This window comes from Aythya marila (assembly GCF_965140915.1).
Source record: "Aythya marila genome assembly, chromosome: 11".
Lineage (NCBI taxonomy): Eukaryota > Metazoa > Chordata > Aves > Anseriformes > Anatidae > Aythya > Aythya marila.
In genome coordinates this window covers 21,954,113-21,979,733 of record NC_139052.1, presented here as the reverse complement: position 1 = coordinate 21,979,733, position 25,621 = coordinate 21,954,113, and the positions used below count along the sequence as shown (strand labels likewise).

Here is a 25,621-nt window from a genome sequence, read left to right as displayed (position 1 = left end):
AGGAATGTAACCATTGCAAATATTGCGAGTGGCTTTTATAAGCAAAGATCTAAGCCAATGAACTAGTGCTTACATAGGTCAGAGATAAGGCAGTTCAACTTAACTCAGTAATCTGAAAGAACAGTGAAAGTGACAATTGAGTAACTTGAAATTTGCAATTAAGTGTTATGTCCCTTCTAAAAAAATTGAAATACTAAGAAGAAAACAGGGGTGGAAGAAGGGGCAGAACAAACAATTAGTTCATGATTGGATTTATTTATTTAAGAGTCTCTGTATTTTTATTGAATCTAGCAGAACAGGCAGCACCACCACTGCTGTGGTGAAAAATCCACTAAATAGTAAAACAAATGGGGACTTCGACAGAGCTAGAAAAAAATTAACTTTTTAAAGACTGACCTATTTAAGATAGTTGTCTTCCCCCAAGGGAACTTTTTGACAAGTCTGCAGGTAGAGCTTAACATTTATTGAATCAGATAAAGATATATGGAACATTGCTCTAAACTGGAAAAAAAAATACATTTTAAATGCTTTGCAAGCAGCACTAAAAACTAACATCTTAAGATTTTTTCAGTTTCCCCTCCCAAAAGGCTTCTTTTCATCCTTATGCAGTAATAAATGTCCTCCACAGTCCTTCTATGTAATGGGCCATCTGTAAATTATTATATAGTGTCATTAAGAGAAACAAATGAAGAAAAATAAGACACTGAAGCTGTTCTATGTGTCTATAACACATAATCGTGAGTAGTTCAGCAACCATATGACACTTAATAATTCTCCAGACCCTATGCATTCTCAGCAACTGGCTTGCTGTCATCACTGCCACAAGCTCACAAACAAATGGATTACCTGGACTTCAACAATTTTTTCATTGCAGTCATTGCTGTTAGAGAGTAACTGGAGTCTGAATAAAATCTCTAACTTTTTTCCTTCATGAGGCAAATCAATAAATCAATTGCTCTATAGTGCCAATCTTTCTCTTTGTACACATAACCAGAATACGAGACTTATAAAGAACATGATTAGGCAAATAAAGCAGCCCTAAGTTTATCCTAATAATAGTTTAATCCCCAGTGCCATATAAAAATACATTCTCAGGGGACCTTCCAAGTAGAACATAAAGGTCATAAAGGTACAAGAAGCAACGCACTACAGACTCGGTCAGCACTGTCAATTCACAAGAGGTTCTTAGTCCTTTGTCATAATACATTTGATATATTTTAGCAAGGTATGGGCATATACTGATGCATAGCTAAATCATTACAAGTCATATATGCAGGTTTCTATTTATCTCCCCTTTCACAGACTTGCCAGCAGAGGTCAGTTACTTTCCATAAAATTTCTTGTTCAGAAGAAAGATCAGAAGGTTGACATTTACTTTTGCTCTGTCAAACAACTTCATGACTGCAACGCCTTCATACTGCAGCTGCAAAAGATCCTGTCAAAGAGAATACACTTATGAGTGAGTAATCCTCAACAGCTTATGACTATACAAGACCCTGTGAAACAGTAAGCTTTTGAGGAATACCCATCACAAAGCACACGGCATAAGCTAAAAAAACAAGCAAGCTAAAGACCAAATCATCGAGCAACATATTTTGCTATTTTGCATGCGCTAAGACTTTTCAGATCTTTCATCTGTGCTTACAGAAAATAAAAAATTACAAAAGGGCAGAATTAGAAAGCAATTCCAAGAAAGCTGTATTTCAGATCTGGACATCGTCAGGCTTTTCACTCGCGTAACAGCCACAAAGTTTAATTTTCAAAAAGGGTCTCACTTCCATATGCCTAATGTTATCACGTACCCATGAAACATTAAAGCATTCCACAGTATGGCTTTCTAAAATGCCTATCTGCCATAGACCTCTGTGAGGCAGTTTAAAACATCAGTTTAAGTCAGAGAAATAAACAGCACCTCCATTAGTAATAAATACATGATGCTGATTCCAGCTCTCCAGTATTTATGCAGTATTTCTAGCTGCACTTTCCTCTTGTCTGTGACGCACCTGACAAAGCATTATGACTACCTGCACCGATTCATCTCAGCAATGAATTTCTTTCAGCAGCTCTCACTCTTGACCACCACATACTGGAGAAGGTGTTCAGGTTGTGCTACCACGAAGAAACGTTGTGTGTTTTCTGAAATATGAACTTGCCTCCTGCAGCTGTAGAGTCTGGGTGATGCTGGAGTAAATATCAGAAAACTATTTCCGCTACTTTCTATAAAATCTTGGCAACGCAAGCAAAGCCATTGCTAATGCTGTATTTGGAAAAGCAATGGCAGCTTCCTCATTACTCCCCTCTCAGAACATCTGCTGTTTCTGAACAGCAGTTCTACAAAGACACATCAGTACAGCAACACGTGCTTGAGGACTGAGCAACCTGAGGTAGCCACATGAACAAGAGTTTGTGACCAGCTTCAATGGATTAGAATTGGAATGAGCTACAGGTGTTCTCAGAGCACACATATGGGATATGCAAGACAGCTGTCCCTTCCAGCAGCTGATTACTGAGTGTGACACAGATTTATCTGTGCGTAGGAGCTCCCTACACAGTATAATCTGTTTCAAGATCCCTGAGACATCCACGATTAACATACCTAACGATTCCTGGGGACCAGGTTTTGGCAGACACACAGATGTAGACGGAGATGACAGACATAACAATACCAGTGCGGGAAGAAGAATGGAAACCATGCAGCACAAGTTCAGTCTGCATTCCTGTTCGGTAGCTTTGCGTAAATAAAGGTTGAGGATTCTCTAGCTAAATTAGCCAGTTGCAAGGTGGCAGAAAGACTACCCGTAAGTTACAAGTAGCTGATGTCAACACATCCAAGCCTAGCTGACTGCTGACACAGGCTCCTGATCTTTCTGCTACAGCAGAAGGCTGTTGAAAGTGCTCATGCATGTACATATATGTGCACATATATAAGCATAACTAGCAATACAGATCAAGATCAAGCTTTCATTAGTAAAGAAACAAATTAGTCTGAATACTCCATTTGCATTGCATCTGTTTCACTTGATCATCTGTTTTTGAGACAGCCTTTCACACTGTTCAGGCAGAAAGTATGTCATCATTAAACAGGATAGTTCTTACCTGATAATGTAACATAAAGGTTTCCATCTGTACCCCCATGAATTTTGCTTTTACCTCAAAATCTCCTACTTCTTCTGTTGGACTGATTTCGAATATCACATTTTTAAACCTGTATATTTGAGAAATTAAAAATCACAGTTCATTACTGAACATGCAGTTCCTAATGACATAATTATTCAAAGATAATTTTTTAAGAATTCTATTCGTAACTTCTAATTCTATCTCCATTCGGAATGAGGCCATAAAAGCCAACAAGACCAAAAAAAGCCAACAACAAATAGAAGCCTAACAGTTTTATGTCTGGGAGATCACATCTTCATGCAAGCACAACCTACTTCAGCACACGCACATCCACACCCCATTTAGTGCAGAGTACAAAATCATTCAATTCAGGGTCGAAAAAAAAATTAGTAACAGGCCACTTGTCTATAACCTGCAAAAAACAGACCAATTTCTCAAGGCTAGCTAAATGCATCTGAACAAACTCAGGCTTGCATTAAGCTGTTTTTTCAGCAGTGAGAGTTATTAACCATAGTAGCAATTCACCTAAGGAGGTACCCTTCCGTGAATGGGAGTGTGGGGCTGCAGGGGGGAAGATGGTATCATCTTTAAATCCTGTTAAACTTCTCTACCAGCGATCTGCTCCTGTTTAACCAGAAATAAGAGAACTCCTAAGTGACCAATCAATACAAGGTTTCTTGGCCCTGTGTTTTGTCTGTGTAGTCTGGCAATGTCTTCACCTTTAATAGCTAAGTCTGCCAACAATGCTAACCACTAGGCGGCCTGTCACCAACTCAGACAAATCTCAGGATGAACAGAGTGGAAAGACACCTTGTAGCTCCAAAAAGAATTCCATTCATCAACTGCGAGCACCAAGACAAGTTATAAGAGAATGCAACAATCCCAGAAAAAGAGGGAAATGGGTAAGCTATTTAGCTCTTATAAGTCATAAAACAACACTCACTGGTTAACTTGCAGGTCCTCAATCTCTAAAAGCACTCCCTTCTCGTGAAGTCGAGCTGCTGTATATTTTAGTGAAATCTTTTTACTACTTTTGCCTTTCATCTCCCTAGGCTTCTTCGAGACCCTGGAAAAAATTGATGTTCAGTCAAACAAATAAAGAGAAGTCAGACAGCAAACATTTAATCCTATTTGGGTGAGTAGCTAAAACCAGTATAGCTGATCAACTGTGATTAACGTGGCTGATAGATGATATATTCCTACTAGTAAGTTTATCTGCAAAGCATTTGTAGCTCTAATCAGATCTTCTGACAATTTACCAATAACTTACACTACAGGAGCAGAAAATACAACACTTCATAGAAACAAGTATTATTTATCATTAGGCAAAAGAGAATGTTCTTATGGTTAACTGGTACTCTGAAAATGGACCGGTAAGTTACTTTGACACACACAGAAACAAAAAAAAAAAGTGCAATTAATGATAGGATCCAAGATTACACATGCTACATATATTTAAGTATGACCTGTGGCCCTGATAGATTTAGGCTGTTTTTCATCTCACCTCCTGTTCAATCTCAGTGTACTGACCACACGTTCAATGGACGAGCCATTAAAGTTGCCCATCTTGACCCATGAGACTACTCATTACCCTGCTGCCTGTCCTTTGTCACTGCACTGGAGTTAAAATTTTCTGTGTGTCTGAGAAAACAGAAAGACCTGGCCTACCTTTCATTTCACATTCTATTTTAAACAAGGGTGTCTAATGCCAGCAATTTCAGACTAAAGGGCTAATATATTTCCCTTTTTCACAAATCCGTGCTTCACACCCTTTCCAACAACAAACCACAGTCGTCCAAACCCGTATCTGAAGTTTCCTCAAAACGGGAAGTTACTTCTGCAGCATATTCAGAGGAAAAATGGGAGAAGGCAAACAAACCCAGTAATTTTAAAAAATGTTCTTAGCTTAGTAAGGACGATGCCAATCCTTGTCAACATAAAGAAAAGAAACTGGGAAAGCAGACTTTTTTTTTTTTTCAGGAAAATTGAATTGTCTTGCACCACTCCCTCTGGGACAAAAAGAGGACAACTCATGATCAGTGCTGTCATTGTAAGTAACTATGCTGTTTTCATTCTCTGCTCCAAGAAAGGACGATAGGACAGACTGACTAAGCAGCATATGCATTATCTGGGCAAACCACCCCCATTCTCTCTGGCCTCTCTACACTTCCCTCACTCAAAGGGACAAAATTCTTTCAAATATGTCTTTTTGACCCCATTTGGGACACCACCACTCCCCCTGTACTCCCCACCACTGCTGAGACCCTTCCCTGGAACCCACCTTTGCAGTGAAGAGCCTAGCCAATGAGCTTTGTGCAGATGACATTACAATTCTTTTTTAGCAAGGACCTACGTGTTCTTTCTGTAAGGAGCATTTCTAGGGTCACAAGCATAGTTCTGAGATACTTACTTGCCCTTGCTAGCCAGGTTATCCAGGCAGGTTTTTATGTAGCTTTTGTAATAATCCACTTGTTCCCCATAAAAGGTAGCTTTGGAATTCAAGGCACTGTATGTCTGCTGCAGCTTTACCAACTCTGCCTTTCTTCTCTGACGGTATCTACGCTGATTTCGGATATCCTACAGCACAGAGCAAGATATGCAGAGACCTACTGGTTATTGAAGCTCTCTGGCTGCTCGAGCCCAGAGCACTGAGACATACTGAGATGCACTGATCTTATTTAGCCTTCCTTCAGAATACAAGTTGTAGTAAGATTCCTCAGACACACTTGTCTCAGTTTAAGTGTCACTGCTTCTCCGTGTTGAACTAATCAACTCTACACAGCAGTTCATTCTAACCTTTTGTTGCTCTCTCAAATTTCAATGCTGTCATAGTGTATGTTAATAGTGTTATAGTATGCAATCTAAGGAAGGCAGCAATTTTTGCCTCCACCAGGTAAGAAGGGTACCTTACAAAGCAAAAACTATAACCATAACAGTGTATAGACTTCCTCATCTTTCTTTGTCAGTCAGTTATTTTTAAGCAAGTTACATGAGCAGCTGAATAAAAAACATCACATGTTCAAGTCAACTTCTGTTTTCATTTCTGATACTTAATCTGGTCTCTACGTGTGACAATTCATTCACTTTACACACATAATCTTTCCTACACAATATTTTGTCAAACGTATGATATAATAAAATGCATTATCAACATAGCAACATACAACAGCATTATCTCTCTTCCACAAGTCGTTTTGTTAACTTCCCACATCAGCATTTTAGGTATTCTTGAATGGATATATTAAAAACAAAACAAAACAAACAAAAACAATACTTAGGGTTTCTTTAGGTTATGGGCAAAAACTTCCACACATGATAAAGTTTGTAGAGGCACTGTAACACTTTCTTAAGGTATCTCAGATTCTGGTAACACAGTCATTTGAGAAAACGTAAAATTCTCATAAACATAAAGGAATTTTGAAATGTGAAGAGGTGGAAACACTGCAGCAAAGGGTATGCTTTGTATGTCTACCTACTGCAAAACTTACACCTCCTGAAAACTCCATGCCAGTTTCCCAACACTGCAAACTGTGGAAAAAAAAAAATCAACTCTGACTAGGAAACCACCAACTGGCATACCTTTGCAATGTCATTGATTAGTTCCTGGTATTTATTTTTAGCATTCACTATCCCCAGTTCTGTCAGCTTCTTCAGGCCTGTCTTGATTTTCTCTTTTTTTCCCTGAAGATTTAAGTTGCTGTCCTCCCTTACAGACATGGATTTTTTCATCTTATCAGGAGTTCTGGCATCACGAATGGCCCGTTTCTGCATAGCTCTTTGATGCTCTGCTTCCTAGAAAAACAGGAAATTAGAAGCTCATTAGCAGATTCATTTTTTTAGGGTGACAAAGAACTAGAATCAGGTCACCTGACAACTCTGACATAACATGATAAGAATTTTACTCAGTCATTCTGGTACTGACTCTGACGAATCCATGTTTGATGAACACATTCCACGTACAGGAACCAGTAGAAATCTACCTACTGTTTGGAAGTCTTCTAGATACCTATTTTCTGGCAACTCTCAGAGGACTAAGATTGACATGTACAATTTATTTCCATTACATTCCTTCCTCGTTATTGTTACATGCTGCTCCAACATCAGCAGAGACAACTTCACTACAATACATAATGCAGATTACCAAGTATACCCACATTAATCTAGATAAAAACAATTTCTCAGTCTAAAAAGAACGCGGTGAAACAAATTCTTCATACTTGCTCTGATGTAGCTGGAGTTTCCAAGATTTCAGTCAGTGTCTCCCCTGGCTGGAAGCGGATTACATCAACAATTAAGCGTTTTGTGCTGCAGAGAAACCGAGGAGAACAGGAGATTAAAAGTTTAGGCCCGAAGACCTTCAATATTGCTCTGCAATAACAACAGTTATACTTTTTTACATTGAAGTCATATCATCACTGGATGCACTTAGCCAGATGTAAATTAGACCGGACCAGAACTCCAGTAATTGATTTACTTTTTTTGAGATTGTTATATCAGTGAAAAGTTTGGAAACTGATTCCAAAAGTGCACCTCAGTGCTTTGTAACAAGTAGCAAAAGTACTCCGTGGGACTTTTTTTTTTTTCCCCCCATGTATGCTAACTGAACCAAAGTGGGTACTCGTCTCTAATTTAATAACAAACAGTCATACCTTGATCTCAGGATCAAAGATCGAGATCTGTGACTTAACCACAGCCAATGCCTAGCCTGAGACAATTCTGTCCCTGAGGCAAATGACAGTACCAAATTGTGCCTTCAGTAATTTGTAATCAGGCTAGAATTATTTCTGGCATAATGCGAAGTGCATCAACACCTTCCTTACCATTCACATCTTAGATGACTTCAGGCACGTATGTGTGATAAATCTTTACTTCTGAAATCAATGTCACCTTCTGGTGGACAGGGAAATACTGACATATCTTTCAAGAAACTGTGTTGGGTCTGTCTGAGGTGGAGTCACATTTCCCTGCAGCAGCCCACACAGTGCTGTGCTCTGCACTCGTAGCTGAAACAGCACTGGTATCACTCCAGTGTTGTGTCTATTGCTGCATAGTGCTGGCACAGCATGAGGACTCCTTCCAAGCCCCCAAGAGCCAGCAGGCTGGGGGTGAGCAAGTGATGGGGAGGGGACATCGCCAGGGCAGCTGACCTAAACCAACCAAAGGGATATTCCATAACACCTGATGTCACATTCAGCAATAAAAAGGGGGGCTCTTGTGGGGGAGGGGGCTGTTCCTCCTGAACAACCACTTTGCGTTTTGAGGCCCTGCTTCCCAGGACATGGCCGAACATCGCTCGTCGATGGGAAGTAGAGAATAATTTTTTTCCCTTCTCTCTGTGCTTCTGTGAGGACTTACTGTTTCTTTCGTTTCTTTTTCTCCCCGTTCCCTTTCCACTTTAATTAAACCTTTCTCATCTCAAACCTTGAGTTCTCTGTGTTGTATTTTCTCCCCCTTCCTCTTTGAGGAGAGGGAGAGTGAGAGAGGTGGTGGTGGAGCTCAACTGCCCACCTAAGTAAAACTACCACAGGAACCCAGGTAATTTAACGTTATTTTTTGGAGATAAAATTCTTTTCTAAGAGATCATTGCTCCATCTAGGCCAAGTGTAAGCAGATCTGCAAAATTCTCAGTTAAGCTATCTAGAATCTGAGCAGGAACGCATCAGAGGTGGTGAATGCCTAACTGCATGCCAGGTAGTTGCTCTATAAATCCCAGCAACAGGGATTTGCTTAAAACTGGCAAAGAGTCAATATTAAGTCCTCCCAATTTAAAAATAAAATAAAAAAAAATTGGCAATAATGAAATCACTGTCTATTCATTGCTCTACTTTGATCAGTCTACAAACACCTCCATTTCCCAAAAAGTTATTAGTCTTCCTCTATCAGAGTCAAGTCTGGGACAGAGAATGCAGAGGGTACAAAAGAGCATCATAAACCAAAAAAGGTGAGCGGCATCACTCATATCATAATCATAGAATGGCTCGGGTTGGAAGGGACATTAAAGATCATATAGTTCCAACCCCCCTGTCATAGGCAGGGGCATCACCCACTAGATGAGTTTGCTCAGCTACATAGACACTATCACTGTCTTCCACTTCGCTAACAGGATAAAGACTTAGTCTACTCAAAGGCTATATAAATCAGCAAATTCCATAAGAACTAGCAATTTCAGCAGTACAGCAGCACATATGCTAGGCATTCAGTTACACATAGCATTTCCTTATGTCACATGTATTCTATTGAAAAAATACACAAAGGGCATTATATAGGCAATCTTAATTTTACATCAATAAACCTCAGAGGTAAAAGTAAATTGTGATGAATGCTATGAGTTATTTACAATGAATAAATCCAACTGCTGTCATCATCACACTTGCTCACAACTGGAATATTTTCTGTTTTGGAATGTTTTCCCCTCTGAAATCATCCAAGATACGCTTTTAAAGAGTGACAAATTCTACAGTGACAAAGGACTAGCAAGAACAAGTTTAAAAGCCACAGCATTTAAACAACATGGCTACAAGTTCAATGCATTTTGAGTAACAGTACCACATTTGCTTGATTTAAACTTCAGTTCTCCTACTTTCACATGCAGATTAGCTGTGAAAATTCAGGTTCTACTCTTCCCCTTCTCTTGAGAAACATACTGGGTAGTTTATCTTTCACTTACTTCAGCAGAATTGTCCTTGCATCCATCTCTGCGTTTTCATCACCAGGAACATCAAATTTATTAGTGAGCGTGAGAGAAACCTCTGTCTTTGCTAGCATCTCCCTGTTGGGGTCATTAACGTTGCCAGACCCTTCCCCTGTCAAGCAAAAAAAGATTTTATATACTACATCATTCTTTATGTTCATGACTACTACGGCTTCACATTTTTTCCCCGACATAACAGACCTTAGAAAAACTACATTGTTTCCTTTACTGTCAAAAGTTGTTGCAATACTAGCACTTGAAAACATCTTCAATATATCAACGGACATTTTCTTCACAAATTGAGAGACTACACACACCGGAAAGGCACCACATAATCTCTAGTTTATATGCCTTAAGGGTGATGTGTATGTATTACACACTGTATCTCAGCATCTTACTCTCTACCAAGAAGAGTAGCCGGCCAAAATACTTTATAAATTAAAATATCAGTGTGTCTTTCTGACCACATCCTCACTAGAATGAATTTTCCAAGCAAAAAGCAAAGCCTTTGTTGGCAACTAAGCTTGTACTCTCCTAATAAACAAAAGTAAGCTGTCCTGTCACAATGAATTTTACCTGTTCCAACTGTAGCTGAATTTTCATCAGAACAGCTGTTAGGATGCTTTTTTGCTCCCCCTTATGCCCCCTTTTTAAAAGGCTGTAGAAATATTAAACTGAGACATTAACCACAGCAACCATACACACACAGGAGAAATGAAACGGTGAAGGAGGGTAAATTCTAGTTAAACTCAAGGTTTAGGTTCTCTCTGATAATACTTCTGTTTTGTGAGTGCTCAGAAGAAAACGTGCTAGCAATTACTCCTTTAGAAGGTTCCAAACTTCCTCAACAAGCAACTTTTTAACTATTTTTGCATCCTCTCAGAAAAACCGTGTCCATCCATCCCCAAAGCCCAGCAGACAGATTTCACGCTCCCAAAAGCTGCACCATAAAAACCAAGAGCTGCAACATTAAAAAAAAAAAAAAAAAAAAAAAAGGAGAGGCTTGTGAAACTTTTCAGTTTGTTATACCATGAAGAACTGAACTGTGGCTCAGGTAGCATTTTAAAAAATTTCCACAGATTTTAACAGTGAAGTTAGTTTCTTCTTCCCTCCAGCCCAAAAAAAAGAGAAAAAAGAAAATTCTGTATCAAACGCTCAACACCATATAGAAAACACTCAATAGGATGGAAAAAAAGTTATGCCAAAGATTGCTATAGGGACACATGTTGTTTAATACATTTGTTAATCAACTCTGAAGAGGAACATAAAGATCTCCATAACAGATGATAAATCTTTGCAAACAAGCTAGGACACACAAAGAAATGGCTCCAATGTAAGGGAACAAAAAACATTTCTAAGTTTCTGTCCATCTTCTAGAAATGGGAGTGGTGCAAGGTGACGGGATTGGGGACAAAAAGAAAGAAGAGAGATGTTTGTGTTTGTTTTTTTCCCAGGGTCACAACTTCTGCACTCAGAGGAATAAACTGGAACAAATTTGCTGCTGCTTCTTTTTTAGATTACGTACTTCCAGATAACCAGTGATACCAATGGTGACTTTTTTTTTTTTTTTTTTTTTTTTTTTGAAACACTGCACTTCTTCACATCATCCAAGGAGGTAATATCACACATTTCTTAGGTAAAATAAAATAGGTCACCTATTAAGGACTCAATTGTAGGAACTTCTCCAAGATCATCCAGCAACTCGTGAATTGGATCATTGTGCTCAGGAGCAATTGCATCTTGATGGTCTAAAAGCAGCTAGATGAACAGAAAAAACATTTATGTTGTTAATCATAAAACCTTTTCTAGACAGAAGAGTTACATGACTTTGCACTGGTGTATTTTAGAAAAAGATCTTACTTTGCTAAACTCCAAAGCTGCAATATCACCATTCAAAATTGTGCCATTATCACATACTCACATACTTTTGAAATAATTTTAAAAAAATTACCAAATTACTGAATTCTATAAACTTACAAGCTCTTGTACACTACAATCAAATGACAACTTTCATTTTTGTATTTGGTTACTTCAAGTTTCAACCAGAATCTTTTTTTTTTTTGTGAGGACTACTTACAAGGAGCAACTGCAGCTAATGTATACTTACAGTGTGCGTATTGATGATTTCACCAATAGAAATATAAATAACTGGTTTAGTAAGAGTCACCAAGTCAGAATACTCATCAATATTAAATTTATCCTGCAATTCAGGGACCTCGCAGGCTGCCTGAAAAAAACGTCTTAAAAAAAAAAAAAAAAAAAGGAAGAGGAGAAAAGAAGAACAAGTCACAAGACCTATCAAGATCATCAACTCTCCCTGATAAGCCCAAATCACTCTTCTTTAAACTATGGTACAGTATAGCATCCTACAGTTGGTCAGCTTTACTTTATTACATGAAAAGTAACCTAGTAAAATTCAACTATTGTCATTGGCCATGTGGGCACTGTTTTTTTTTCAGCATCAGCAGGACAGGGCTATGGTTCTTGTGACCTTGTTCACACATCCCGTCTTTGCTGCAATTACACCCCTCACTCCCAGCAATCTCTAGTTTTCTTTCTTCCGAAAGATGAAAGGTGTAAGATGACAATTCTTGAATGAAAAGCTTCTTCTACTACATGAACGGCTAATTGCCAGCCTGCTTTATTCCTAAGCACCATTTAGTTTTCACAGGAAAGCAGGGTTCATACAGGAAAGAATGCATGTCCACTCTAGTTGCTCATGGCCACAGTGTCACAATAAACACACACAAAAGAAAACTTTATTCTAGAAACTTGCAAGTCAAAACACACCTGAGGTAGCAATCTCATTAATATACTGTGTATTGTTCATAAATTCCAGGTCCACATTTTACCTGGCACTATCACTGATGCTTATGGAAGTCTGAGGTGTAATCTCTTATTTTCAACAAACTGTATATTTGACAGGGATGGAATTTATCATATTTAATATTAATTTTCATCCCTTTTTATTTGCAACATTATCCCCGCCACCCTTCTCAACTTAAATTGGCTAAAGTCTTCTACCTGAACTTCTGGTACGACTGTGATAGATACTCATTAATGATGCTTAGATGTGCATTGTCTCCCATGAACATTTTATTGGATGCAGCATGCTGCAACATCTTTGCAATGGAACCAAGGTTTCTGCGTTGATCCGTGGTCAGCTGACCTCCAGCTGAAAGATCAATGATGTCAAACGCATCTGGAGCAACAATGGCTGGATTCATGTAGCGATAATAGAGTAAGTTGCCAACAATCTAGGAAAAGTTGAGCAGAGAAGAAACACATCAAGAAATTGGTATAGGCTCCCAGTGAATTTTACTGAAACTTCTCCAAATGAGTTTTGGCAAATTATTTTATTGTAAGCATTAGGTCCCTTCCAAGATAAATGGTATACTGTGCTGCTGTGTACAAGCATATGCTATAAAGAATCTAGCATTTATATATGAAGATGCAGTGGGACAGTCAACACAAAAACTATTAGTTCCAGGACAATACAGCTGCAGATATTTCTATGCATGAAGATTTTATATTTTAGCCTATAAAAACATATATAGGCAGACAATATTACAGACTACAATGAACTACTCATGAGCATACGATCGTCTGTCATGAGAATTAAACAATTCAGTTTAACAGAGGTCAGAACGACCGTAGTATAGAGGAACCTGGTACTGCTGTCCCATAAGGAACAAGAGCTAATTCTTAGAGATGCGTGCAGAACTGACCATCTCCAGCAAATCAAAAAGTGAAGAAGCATTGTAAACCAAGGAGTTAAACTGAGAAAATAGCAGCTACTTTCCACCCCTTCTACAAATTCCTTTTCTCTTTCAGAATAGCTTGTATAAGCCAGCAACATTTTCAGCTACAGACTACCACTTAAAATTAAGTGAGAGTAACGGAGAAATCATTTAATCCAGAGGTAAGAAACCCAGAAGTATAGAAGATGAATGGCCTTGGGCATTTCAAAATCCCATTTACCTCATTAAATGTGAGCAGCAATAAAAATAAACTTCATGGAACCAAAAATAAAGATGTCCCATTATTCATACTCTCTTACATATACTTGTAACCTGTATTTGGTATTTTGCCTAAAGTAATTACAGCAACGAAAAGGAATTAGTCCAGCATGCTGATGTAAAGCAAAAGTTCTCACACCGCATGCTCTAGTATTTTCTGGTGGTTCACAGAAATTTGTAGAGGGCCAGGTCACAGAATCTTGGCTTCTCCTGCTTGACATGTGACTTGAATGCACAGTAGAGATCAGAGGACTGAAGAAAAAGCTGAAAACAGAGAAAAAGCCTCGCCATTGCTAAGCAGCCCGGGAAATTATTAACTGCTTTCAGAGTCATGTTTCTGACAACTGTTTCATGCAAGCTCCTGCTGTACTCTCCCAGATGACATCACAGGATTACAACAGTTAAACTGTTTACTACTGGTCATAAGAAAATACATCTGTGAGAGAAACCATATTAATAATATTTAAACTTACAGGGGGAGAGGAACAGTACTACATAGCTAGCTTTGGGTCCTAACAAATCTACGAGCAGTCATTGCACACAGCTGCAGTTTTGACTTTCATGTGGACCATTACATTGTTTCCACAAAGATTAATAAAAACCGCAGTTTTCCACCTAAATTTACAGATGGAAAAAATTAATTCACCTTCACAGAAAGAATCGATGCCTCAGAATGGGAAAGCACAGAACTAGAAGAGAGAAGAAAACAGCATTCAGATTGGTAATTATTCTGTAATGAAGCAGAGGCAGAGAAGCTTAAAGAGACATTGTCAAGTATTTTAAGATCCAAGCTGTTTTTTATCAACAAGCAAAGCATTCACAGGCATAAAGACCTTCAAAATTACAAAAAGCCATAAAAACAAATAAATTTCAATGAAAGCCACAAAGCTATACTCATCTGGGAGTGCCTACTGTTAGAATTTTTTTTTTTGTTCTCCATATCTACTGAAATGCAAAATACAAAATTGACCAGACGTCACGAAAAACAACACTGTATGTTGCTGCTAAAATACGCTAGAGTATCTTAGATAAGGTTAACTAGGAATAACAGATTTGCATGCAGACCTTTTAACTTGACATTGTCTCTTTAAGGAAAGAGCAGCTGGCTCTGATCATACCAGCAAAACCAAGATTTATTTTCCAGGAGCAAGAGTACCCCAAGAAACCTAAAGGACACAATGCCCAAGATACTAGAAGCAGAGCAGAAGCAGTGGGATGCCTCCTTCTGACATTATATTACATCTCAGATGACGTACACGTGAAGCTAAAAATCAAAGGCAATGTAAAACATTTTACATCCATAATAATAAATAACCTGTATATAAGTTTGCATATGCTCCTCACCACACATACACCCAACAAAGGATAAGAACAAGATGCATTTACCACAGCCAATTTGGCTGACAATTATTCACAAAATGTTCAGCTCCTCACCTTCAGAAGTTCATCCTCACCAGCATCAGGAAACTTCTCATACAGGGAATCTTTCAGTACCTTGGCAATGAAACGCATTCCATAACTTCAAAGGAAAGAAAAGGCAATTAAGACTGCTGCAAGCATGAAGCTACCACCAATAACTTCTACAGGATAAAACTATGGTACAGCAGACTTACGGGATTTTGTCGACTGAACTAACAATGGCAGACAGGAACTTGTCTGTCACCGTCCTCATATTTCTGATTGAGGCATCCAGGCGGGTCCTTACCTCTTCATGATTTAGAGCTTGTTCAGGTGTAACATCATATGGCAGTTTGCTATTTGAAAAAGTCAAATGTGAAGGTGAGTAGTCCTCACATTAGCCTATTTCTGTTAGTGCTACGCAGAATTTCTCACTTGACACAGAAACAAGCCTACATTCACTGTCTGTCAAGAGCTGTGCATTACCTTCAATTAACAGTCCAGGCACTGGAAGAGCTAAGGATTTTTTGTTTTCATTTCCTCTGCTCTCCTTGCAATAGCCATTGTGAGAAAAAGCCCAGCTAACTCAGAACTGTCCCTTGTTGTCCAGCATACCAACATGCACACTAGGCCAAAAAAAGTGCCTTCTGTGACAAAGTAGCGTCTCAGGTTGCAAATAAATTGGTGAAAGAGCAAGCTGCACATTTCAACACTAAGATGATAAAAAAAATCATGCAGTGTGGTGTGTTGAGAGTTGGCTTTTACTTTGTATGCTTTTTTCCCCTTTCTTTTAAAGTACGTTAAAAAAAAGAAAGAACAAAGACTGACATCGAACTGATTCTCAATTAATTTTTCTTCCTATGATTTCTTCTAGCTTAAAAGGCATCTCATAGCTAATTATCGATTCAAAACAGGCAAAAAAAAAATTTCTCCTTCCATCTTCAGGATATTCCCTTCCAATACTCTCAGCACCACCAGTACGTGATCTTTACAACTTTCAGAAGAAAGCCGTCTTGAGGAGATTGAAAAGACAGCATCAGCTGGACAGATGCACACAGTGAAGCCATGGATGATTAACAGAAATGATTAACAGAGCAATGCACAGCAGCTGGACAACGCTTAGAAAAACATAGTAGTAACAGTTCCCATACCTGGCTTCACCAGTCTGAGATTCCATCTGGTTAACCCAAGACTTGTAAATATCCACCGGATCAGTTTTGATATTGAGTGATTTGTCATCGATGATTTCCTTCACAACTGGTGCCAGGATCTGCCTTAGTGCATTCTGACCACGGGCACCACGGTTGAAACTTACCACCATTTTAATAACAGTAGGATTCCCAGTCACAATTTCATGTATTTGGTCTACTTTTGATCTGAAGAAGAAAGAATCAATATTAAGTACAAGGTATGCGTAATTCTACTGGCTTTCGGTATGCTTCTTAGCACCACCATCAGGAAACAGATGATGATGGTTTTGTATTAAAATCTCAATACATCAATAAACTGCAACACTATGTAAGAATAATACTGCAACAATTCTCAAGACAGACTAGGCGAGGAACCTTATGACCACCACCTGGGAATTCCAACATGACTCGTCAGTAGGCACGTCAATGACAATTACTGTAAATCCAATTGTATGCTCTATTAGAGAACAGTGCAAAAATATAGATGAAATAAAGGGTGTTTTACATAGACAGAAGAAAAAGACCTGCAGGCTTCTTTCAGTATTTAAAAATAAGCACGTAACAGAAGCCATACCTAGTATATAACTATTGTAAATACACCGAAAGATAATAGAGCATCAGCGTTTTCCTAAACAACTACTCTCAACATGACCTAACTTAAAGAAGTTTGTTTGTTTGTTTGTTTTGCGCTGTTTCAGGTCACATGCCATCTTCATATTTAAAAAAAAACTTTTAAAATGCTTAAAAAGTAATCTCCTCCAGTACTTCATGTGCATTCTTCTTCACAGCAAGCTGTGCAACTCTGCATCATAAAGAACTTAAGTCACGTAATACCAAGCTCCTGAGGCTCAAATGACCAACCAAAATATGCCTGAGGGCAGCCAGAGTCCCTAAGTCAATAAAAATGCCAAAAAATGCCAACAATAAAGCTCCTCATTTTCAGCCTTCTCATAAGTGTTTTGAAAATCCAGAGAGCTTAGCATTACGCTCTGTCTCTGGCTTGTAAAGCCTGAGTTTGCAGTTTGTTGGAAGTTTTTGTAAGCAGACATTAAAGAATTCAGATTAGAATGAATTTTAGGAAGATTTTGCATTGGATAAAAAATAGCTGCCTTGTTGAGAAGTGAAATCTTGACTAAAAGATTTCACTTGTAGTGAAATGGCTTCATTCCTAATGGACAAGCTTCTTTCTAGACTACAAAAATGAATAATGTGAAATGGAAAGAGCAGAATGCAGGGACAGTTCAGCATTATCTGCATAGTAGCATGAGACACCATGTGAAAACTGCCTCAGTTCTAGAAACTGCAAAAACTGATTCGACAGCAAGGCCATGCCATATGCTACCACATACTTGATCTCTTCCTGCAATGCTGTTTGAAAAAGCCGCAGTAACAGATATTCTTCTCTCTGATTGGATGCATAGTTATACAATGTGAAGATGACAGAATCCATGAACTTTGTAGATTTGTTTTGAGGCATCTGGAAAATCAGTTTGGCCAAGTAGGTTGGGTTAGTCTGTAACAAAAATAAAAAATGCTTAGTGCATGAGTCCACGAAGGCCAGTATCATGAAGAACTACAGTGGTCCAAAACAATAGTGTACAAGCAAAGACTCTGCCAAAACATGTAAGCCTCTATGACAAGACGAATGCTCTACCAGCACTAGATTCTCCATACCTGAAGTAAGTAGAACAGATGCTGATAGGCTTCCAACTTTTCTCTCTTCTCTTTGCTCAAAGCTTTCAAACCTCCCCTTTGTTTGTTCAGCATCATCATGTCAGAGAGCTGTTCCTTGTTCTTCTTGGTAAGCTTTTTGCTATGCGAAACAACATCCTGGAAGGAACAGACAGGGACAGATTCCACTCTAAATATTTAATAGCATGCAATATTGGAAAAAAAAAATGCATCTGAGAGCCCACTTGCTTGGATGTGGAAATGCAGTGTCAAGGGCTATTGAAGCAGAGCATTATTTCCTACAGCAGTGCTTTCGCTGTTTTGTTCCCGACTTTCTGAATTTGTTGAGAACCACAGAAGGGCTAGTCGCCCTTGGCAGCAATTACTATCAGAGCTGGTAGCATCCTAAAAATGTCTGAGAAAAATCTTTCTTTTTAAATTGGGCTTTAATCCTCAAAGTCCTGTTTTATATTTAGCTACCTCTACATACTCAGAGAGCAATGACGCTTTCTGCTGCAGGCACAGGCCCAAGAACTGGAGCCTCCTTCAGACATGAGTTTTACTACCATGATTCAGACTTCAAACTGGGACACGGCTAGCATCATGCCATTCAGGACCAAATGAAAAGCCGACTGGAACTTCATCTTGAATAGAAGGCACTGCTGTATCAGGGAGACTTTTTTTTTTTTTTTGCATGAAATTAATTATCAGCAAAGTGACAGAGGGGACCTCCTTTAATAAAAAGCTCCAAGTGGCATAAGCATATTTTCAGCCTCTGAAATCACCTCCCTCTCTGCTATAGCATCCAAAGTAAGAGAAACTAAAATACGTAAGCTAGTGTGCAACCAATTTAACGAAAAATGAGCAACAAAACAGGTCTGAAAACCTTCAAACATACAATCTGTTGCTTTCATTGGGTCAGTGTAGTCTGGTGCGGGTTTTCTTTTCTTTGTGTTTTTTTTTTGCCTTTTTTTTTTTTTTTTTTTTTGGTAATGCTTCAGGTCTTGTTTCTTCTTCTACAGATGTCCTTCTAGGGATACATACTAAGTAAGTGGAATGGAGTAAGAACTTACTGGGAGTAAAATCTGTAAGTCTGGGGCAATATTTTCCGCTGGGTCAGAGCAACTGAGACCCAAGGCCAGGAGCTCTCCATGCTAACTGCCGCTGGGCTCAGTTCATTCTGTAGTTGGTCTCCCATCAGCACATTTCCTACCTGCAGTGTAATTTTGTTTTTCACTAGCAGCCCAATTTTGATGTCCATGAGATTGAGGTCATTTTCAAGTTGCTGATTGGATCGGATCAAGGTTACAACTTCTTCACGGAGTTTCATTAGCTCAAGCTCCTCCTGAAAATCTTGGTCACTCTGATCAAGCAAGTGGACAAATTTCCGAACCACAGCCATAGGTGGGTTTTCAGCATTAACTAAAAACAAGAAATAAAACATCAGGTCTTATCAATGTTTAAATAGCATGTCAAGAAGCAACCAAGCCAGGAAAAAATAACACCACCTGTCACCTTCTGACAACACCTGTAATTTCTTGTTTTGAGTAAATCATGACAGAATCGAACAGTAAAGAATTAAAAAGCTATCAGGCTACAGTAGTCCACATTGCTGAATTTACCTCACTAACTGTGGTTCTATTTCTCAGCAGCGGAAGCAATATCTGGAATCAAGTTTTCAAGTCTCAAGAACTACCTACTCTCTGAACTTCATCCCAATTGATCTTAACTGTCTGGAAGTCATACATCACGCTAGCAATATCCCTTGCAAACAGAGATTCAAGGCACATTACACTCTGCTCTCATGAGACCCCAACTGAAGTTCTATGTTCAGCTCCACGAACACAGTTCCATGTCCCCATCATAAGGACATGGACCTGTTGGAGCAACTCCAGAGGAGAGCTATGAGGCTGATAAGAGGGATGGAACACCTCTTCTATAAAGACAGGCTGAGGGAAATGGGGTTGTTCAGCCTGGAGAACAGAACGCTCCAGGGAGACTTTATACCAGCCTTCCAGTACCTGACGTGTGCTTACACAGGGAGACTTTATACCAGCCTTCCAGTACCTGACGTGTGCTTACAAGAAAGCTGGAGAAAGACTCTTTCCCAGGAGTGTAGCGATAGGACAAGGACTAATGGTTTTAAACTACGAGAGTAAACTTAGATAGATATAAAGAAGAAATTCTTTAGTCAGAGGGTAGTGAGGCGCTGGAACAAGTTGCCCAGATAATTTGTGGATGCTCCTTTCCTGGAAGTGTTTAAGGCCAGGTTAGATGGGGCTTTGAGCAATCCGGTCTAGTGGGAGGTGCCCCTGCCCGTGGCAGGGGGATTGGAATTTAAGGTCCCTTCCACTGCAAAACATGCTATGATTATTTTTATTCTCTTAGCAATACTTACTGAGGGTTTTGTAGTCTTCTCGTGCTTTGTTTGCTCGGATAAAGGCTTGAATTTTTATAACATCATTTATCTAGGATGTAAAAAGAAACAAAATTTGAACTTTTTCAGGAAAGAGTAAAAATGTTAAATACTGAATTCATTTAACAGGACAGCCTCTTACGTGATCTCTGAAATACTGCAGACGATCTCTGTAACGCCTTCTGGCTTGATACATCCTGGTCATTGACTGAATCTATAGAAAAGTAACCAAAATAAGTCAGATACAAGACTTTTCCACAGAGATTACTACCCAAAAGGTTTCTAAATAAATAAGCGAATCAGCAGAGAGCCTTCGCTACCTTCACTACTTGGTCCTTGTGTGCTCGGAGGTAATCCAAACGGATTTGATACGCTTTCCTCTGTTTATAGCCACGCCACTGAGACTGAATACAGAAAAAACACATGCTTACTTTACTTTTCAAATTAAAGAGAAGTAACTATAATCCTAAGGTTCTTTCTGCTGCTCAGCTACCAACTTCCTTTTTGGCTAAGTAAAATGTAATGGAGACATGCTTATCATACAAGAGATATACAGTAGAAAATATACAGTGAAGCACTATCTATTTATTCCACCAACTGTAACCATGAGAGACTTACCCTATGAAGAGCCTGGGCCTTCAGAAACACAGTTAGAGAAGTATATAGTATACTAGCTGGTATATAACTAAGCAATCAAATTCACATAAACTGTTCTACATGAGGGCCAAGTGGCAGATGCTATGCTAGAAAGTAGAGTGATGTAGAATTGTAAGCCTTTAGAGTGGACTAATTACCGCTGATTCTTAGAACAGAAGTATTCTTAGAACAGAAGTTAGGCAAGGGATTGGACTAAAAGTGAGAGTGTTATTTTAATGATTTGGATTTTATTATTAAATACTTGTAAAGAGCATGTGCGCTATTTAGGCAGGAACAAACACACATACACAACTCAAAGTGTTAATAGGGTGCAAAGCATGTATTTCATTTGCACACATTTCAGTTACAACACCGGAGAAAGATTTTTTTCATTGTTCTCCTGTAAATGTGCCCAACTTCATGCTGAATCATCACACTGTCTCTTTAATGCCCTCAATTCTCCAAATCCCTGGATAAATGAGAAGAGACTCTACCCAGGTATACTGAAAGCTATGTTACTTCTCCTGAATTCATTAGGAATCACAGTAATTATTCATCCCATGGTATTATCAACATGAAGACATATGGCATACTTTGTTTTGTGCTAGTCCCAAAAAACACAACCAGATGATAAAGCAGAAAGTAAAGTTTCCTCAAACGTTTTCTCCTCTCTGCAGCTCTGCCTGAGGAGACTTTATCGCTCATATGTAAAATAGAAAAGCAAACTATACGAAGACTCTTTGGGAGGAAATGCCTTTAGATAATTTGCAAAATGAGGTTGAGATAATTTTGAGTTACAACTGTTTGAGTGAACAGAAACAGTCAATAAGTGTGTATATAGAGAGCAACTGATGAGTACTAGTTTGAAGCAGAATTAAAGGAAATCCTTACCTGGATACAAGTGATTGCTGGGACTTGTTTCTTCAAAAAATTCATTCTGGAATTGAATTCCTGGCGAACAAGATATCCTCGACAGCAAGCCTGAAGTTTTGTAATCAGGTTCTCGTTGGCCAGCCACAACTGCTCTCGGTTGTATGCCGCAGTGACACCAGATATGGTGCTCTGGTTTAGTGTTATAGTAGGAAGAGCCAGAAAGAAAGAATGGTGATACGAGAAATAGGATGTTACAGTAGCTTTCTGTACTTCGCTCAAGAGAAACTTCCAAGTTGCCTTTCAATAAACAGCAATACCACAGTCCTGTACCCCTTTACCAACAGGACAAATTTTCTGAAAAAGGACAAGGAGTTTTTACACGCAAAGGCTGGTGGTGCACAGTGAACTAAATGAGTTACAAAGCTTGTTAACATTACTACTGCATTGAAACTACCTCTTAAGAGTTGCATTAAGGACTGGAACAGTGGGAACTTCAACTTTTCAGAAAAATAGCGCATGTTTTCTACCCTACCTGTATCTCCTCCCGTGACAGTTGTGTGTCATTTTGCACAAATCCATCTGGTTCATCCCATCCTCCCTCTTTGGTACGCAGGTTATGATAATAATTATAGCCTCCTCTCACCCAGAGTTTCACCCATTCACTGCCATTGCCCCCTAAAAGCAGAAACTAGTGTAAGTATCAAAACCAGACATGTCTTATCTTTCCCATACACAAATATTACAATAAGGAAATAAACACGTACAGTTGTTTCTTCCTCCAAGCAAGAGAAGGAATGTCTGCGACCCTAAGGAACTAATACAAGAACTACCTAAGCACAATGCATTCTACAAGTAGAGGATATTTCACTGTTTACTTTTTTTTTTCTTTTTTTTTTTTAAATTTAGTTTACCAGCTAGACTCAGTTTCCTATAACACAAGACTCCAGCAACAAGACACCCATAAGACAAGACTTCTCCCTACAGGTTTTTTTTCCATCTTGTTTCCATTCTGCATGCAATGATTTTGGATTTATTGTGCTAACAATTAGCTACTTGTGATTCACCTGTTGCCGTTTTTCCGCTCTTGACTTCTGCCAGCTCTCGCTGGTACGTTTCAGCACATTCTGGAGTGACTCCATATAGCCCAACATCTGGTGAACGCAAGGTACTCAGGGTATGGCCAACATCTCCACGGTCTACTGCTTCATTAATGGCCAGAATTCCTAAGGAAACTTTGACAATACAAGGAAGCAAGTTACCTTGGCATTCAGGGGCTTAGTGACTCAGCAAAGACAAAACAACAGAACAGAGCAAGGCAACAGATGCACGCAGAAACTGTGTGTGTGTACACAAATACTCAATTGTACATATACATATATACACATACAAATTATAGATTAAAAATCTACAAGGCAACTTGTAGTATAGAGGTCTTTTTAGTATGGAGTATCCAGCTATACATGGTACAGTGCCTGACAGCCCAGGATTTTTGCACAAGTATGGTGCTGACTTATTAACAGTATTTCTCTTCAACACAGTGTTCCATCCTTCCGCTGAGCTCTACCCTGACAACAGTTTTAGTTAAGACAGCTTCCTCTGACAGAGCTCAATCACAACACCTAACTGACCCAAAAGGGGCCTTTGCTACGACTAGTACCATCTCTAGTGGGACGTAATGATAGGTGGACCAGTCCACCTGCCAGCTGCGCTAAAGAGCAAAAAGATACTTACATCTCTGGGACTCCTCTGTGTCCTTGTTGGCCCTATGAATCCCATCCTGAATTTCATCTAGCCAAAGTACAGCTGTTTCATCCTGAGTGTCCTGAAGAGAATGTGACGAGGAAAGAGTTCACAGCATGAGGAGAAAAGTATCACTGGTTTTGCAAAGTGAAATATTCTGTACTGAGCAATAGCCAATACAGTAGTTTTCAGTCTCTTAGGGAATAAGAAGCACTTAAGTATCTTTCTAACCAACTTTAGCACAGACATCATGTGCATTTGTGACTAGCAGAGACAACTAGGCTACAGCATTACCAGACTCAATACCTCCTCCTATTCAAAATTGATTACCAGGAAACAGAAGCACCCCAAAATTTTGTCAATGGTAGTTGCTCTGATAAGCAGAGGTCAGGTAAGGGAACTCAAGACAGAGGAATCTGTACTTGTTAATCCTAAAGAAATATTTGCTGAGAGGATGTGCCTTTCCAAGGAACACAAAAATAACAGAATGGTTTAGACCGGAAGGAACTTCTGGAGGTTATCTGTTCCAGTCCCCATGCTCAAGCAGGTTGCCCAAGACCATGTCCAGACAACTTCTGAAGATCTTTACGGAAGAAGGTTCTACCACCTCTCTGGGCAACCTCTGTCAGAAGCTCAGTCACCTGTACACTGTAAGGAAGTAATTCCTGATGTTTAGATGAAACCTCTTGTGTTTCAGTTTGTGCCCACTGTCTCTTGGCAACAGGTGCCACTGAAAAGAGCCTGGCTCCATCTCCCTTTGGGTATTTATATACACTGATGAGATTCCCCCTCTGAACCTTCTCATCTTTATAAAGTTCCAGCACTCTCTTGAGAAGTGCTCAATATCCTTACGCATCTTGTTGGCCTTATGTTGGTCTCCCTCCAGTATGTCCATGTCTCTCCTGTACTGGGAGACCCAGAATTGGAAACAGTACTTCAGGGGCAGCCTCACCAATGATGAGTAGGGAAGAAGGATCACCTCTCTTGACCTGCTGGTAATACTTTGCCTCATACAGCCAGGAATACTCTTAGCCTTCTTAGAAGCAAGGGTGCGCTGCTGATTCACGTTCAACTTGATGTCCACCAGGACTCCTAGGTCCTTTTCTGCAAAGCTGTCTTCTAGCTGGGTGGACCTCAGCATGGACTAACACAGGTTAGTCCTTCTACAAACGAAATCTGCAAAGTATTCTTTGAGGGGGAAAAAAAAAAATGAAGGTGCCAATGCACACATATGCATAGCTGCTAGAAAGTCTCAGGTAACTAATGGTACATCAGGCTATTCTTGGCCCTGTCCATAGAAGTTTGCATGCGTGCAGGAGTAAGCCAAAAAGCATTGTACATATTGCAGCTAGGTGTGAATGCACAGTAGTAAGAGCACGTTTTGAGTCTTTGTTTTAAAAAGCTTGCTCATTATGGAGTATTGATCACACAATATCCTTTATTTTGGCTGTGATTTGAAGAAATCCAATCAACTATTACATGCAGAAACCTTAGAAGGAAAAGATAAGTGTCTACCAAGTACCAAAATATATATAATGAACAATGATCCAGCAACTTCCAAGCATAGTTTCTCCCACCCACTGGTGCTTCATGTAGGTAACCATGAAAGAAATCTTAAGAAGAAACTGCTATCACTCTAACAACTGTTGTATAAATGGAACACAGCAAACATTTACTTCTGATATAGAATAATCATCAATGTCGCACAAAAGAGCCACTACTTACACTGTTCAAGAGTTTTAGGGCCAGACTGAAAATGAACATTTCCTTACGTACCCTCCACATTTTTTCCTCACTGTTTTGGTTTGAAACCAACGTATATAATGTCACTTCCTTCTACAGAACGTCTCTTTCTCAGGCAAATTTTACC

At 39.2% G+C, this 25,621-nt stretch overlaps 1 protein-coding gene across 2 annotated transcripts in view; it reads right to left on the bottom strand.

The window, feature by feature from the left end:
• Positions 1–239: 239 nt before the first annotated feature.
• IQGAP1 (IQ motif containing GTPase activating protein 1) overlaps positions 240–25,621 on the bottom strand; it is a 60,533-nt gene continuing 35,151 nt past the window's right edge. For both annotated transcript variants that reach the window (XM_082768721.1, XM_082768720.1), the window contains exons 16-38: positions 23,743–23,833; positions 23,076–23,243; positions 22,544–22,686; positions 22,030–22,200; positions 20,823–20,906; positions 20,645–20,716; positions 20,485–20,554; positions 19,300–19,508; positions 18,090–18,245; positions 17,765–17,928; positions 16,377–16,601; positions 15,441–15,581; positions 15,262–15,346; positions 12,833–13,065; positions 11,916–12,048; positions 11,464–11,566; positions 9,785–9,920; positions 7,335–7,422; positions 6,697–6,909; positions 5,528–5,694; positions 4,061–4,183; positions 3,097–3,205; positions 240–1,435 (exon numbers count right to left, since the gene is read on the bottom strand). In XM_082768721.1, coding sequence (XP_082624847.1) covers positions 1,322–1,435; positions 3,097–3,205; positions 4,061–4,183; positions 5,528–5,694; positions 6,697–6,909; positions 7,335–7,422; positions 9,785–9,920; positions 11,464–11,566; positions 11,916–12,048; positions 12,833–13,065; positions 15,262–15,346; positions 15,441–15,581; positions 16,377–16,601; positions 17,765–17,928; positions 18,090–18,245; positions 19,300–19,508; positions 20,485–20,554; positions 20,645–20,716; positions 20,823–20,906; positions 22,030–22,200; positions 22,544–22,686; positions 23,076–23,243; positions 23,743–23,833 — 3,198 coding nt within the window. In that variant the 3' untranslated portion in view covers positions 240–1,321. The remainder of the gene's footprint in view (positions 1,436–3,096; positions 3,206–4,060; positions 4,184–5,527; positions 5,695–6,696; positions 6,910–7,334; positions 7,423–9,784; positions 9,921–11,463; positions 11,567–11,915; positions 12,049–12,832; positions 13,066–15,261; positions 15,347–15,440; positions 15,582–16,376; positions 16,602–17,764; positions 17,929–18,089; positions 18,246–19,299; positions 19,509–20,484; positions 20,555–20,644; positions 20,717–20,822; positions 20,907–22,029; positions 22,201–22,543; positions 22,687–23,075; positions 23,244–23,742; positions 23,834–25,621) is intronic.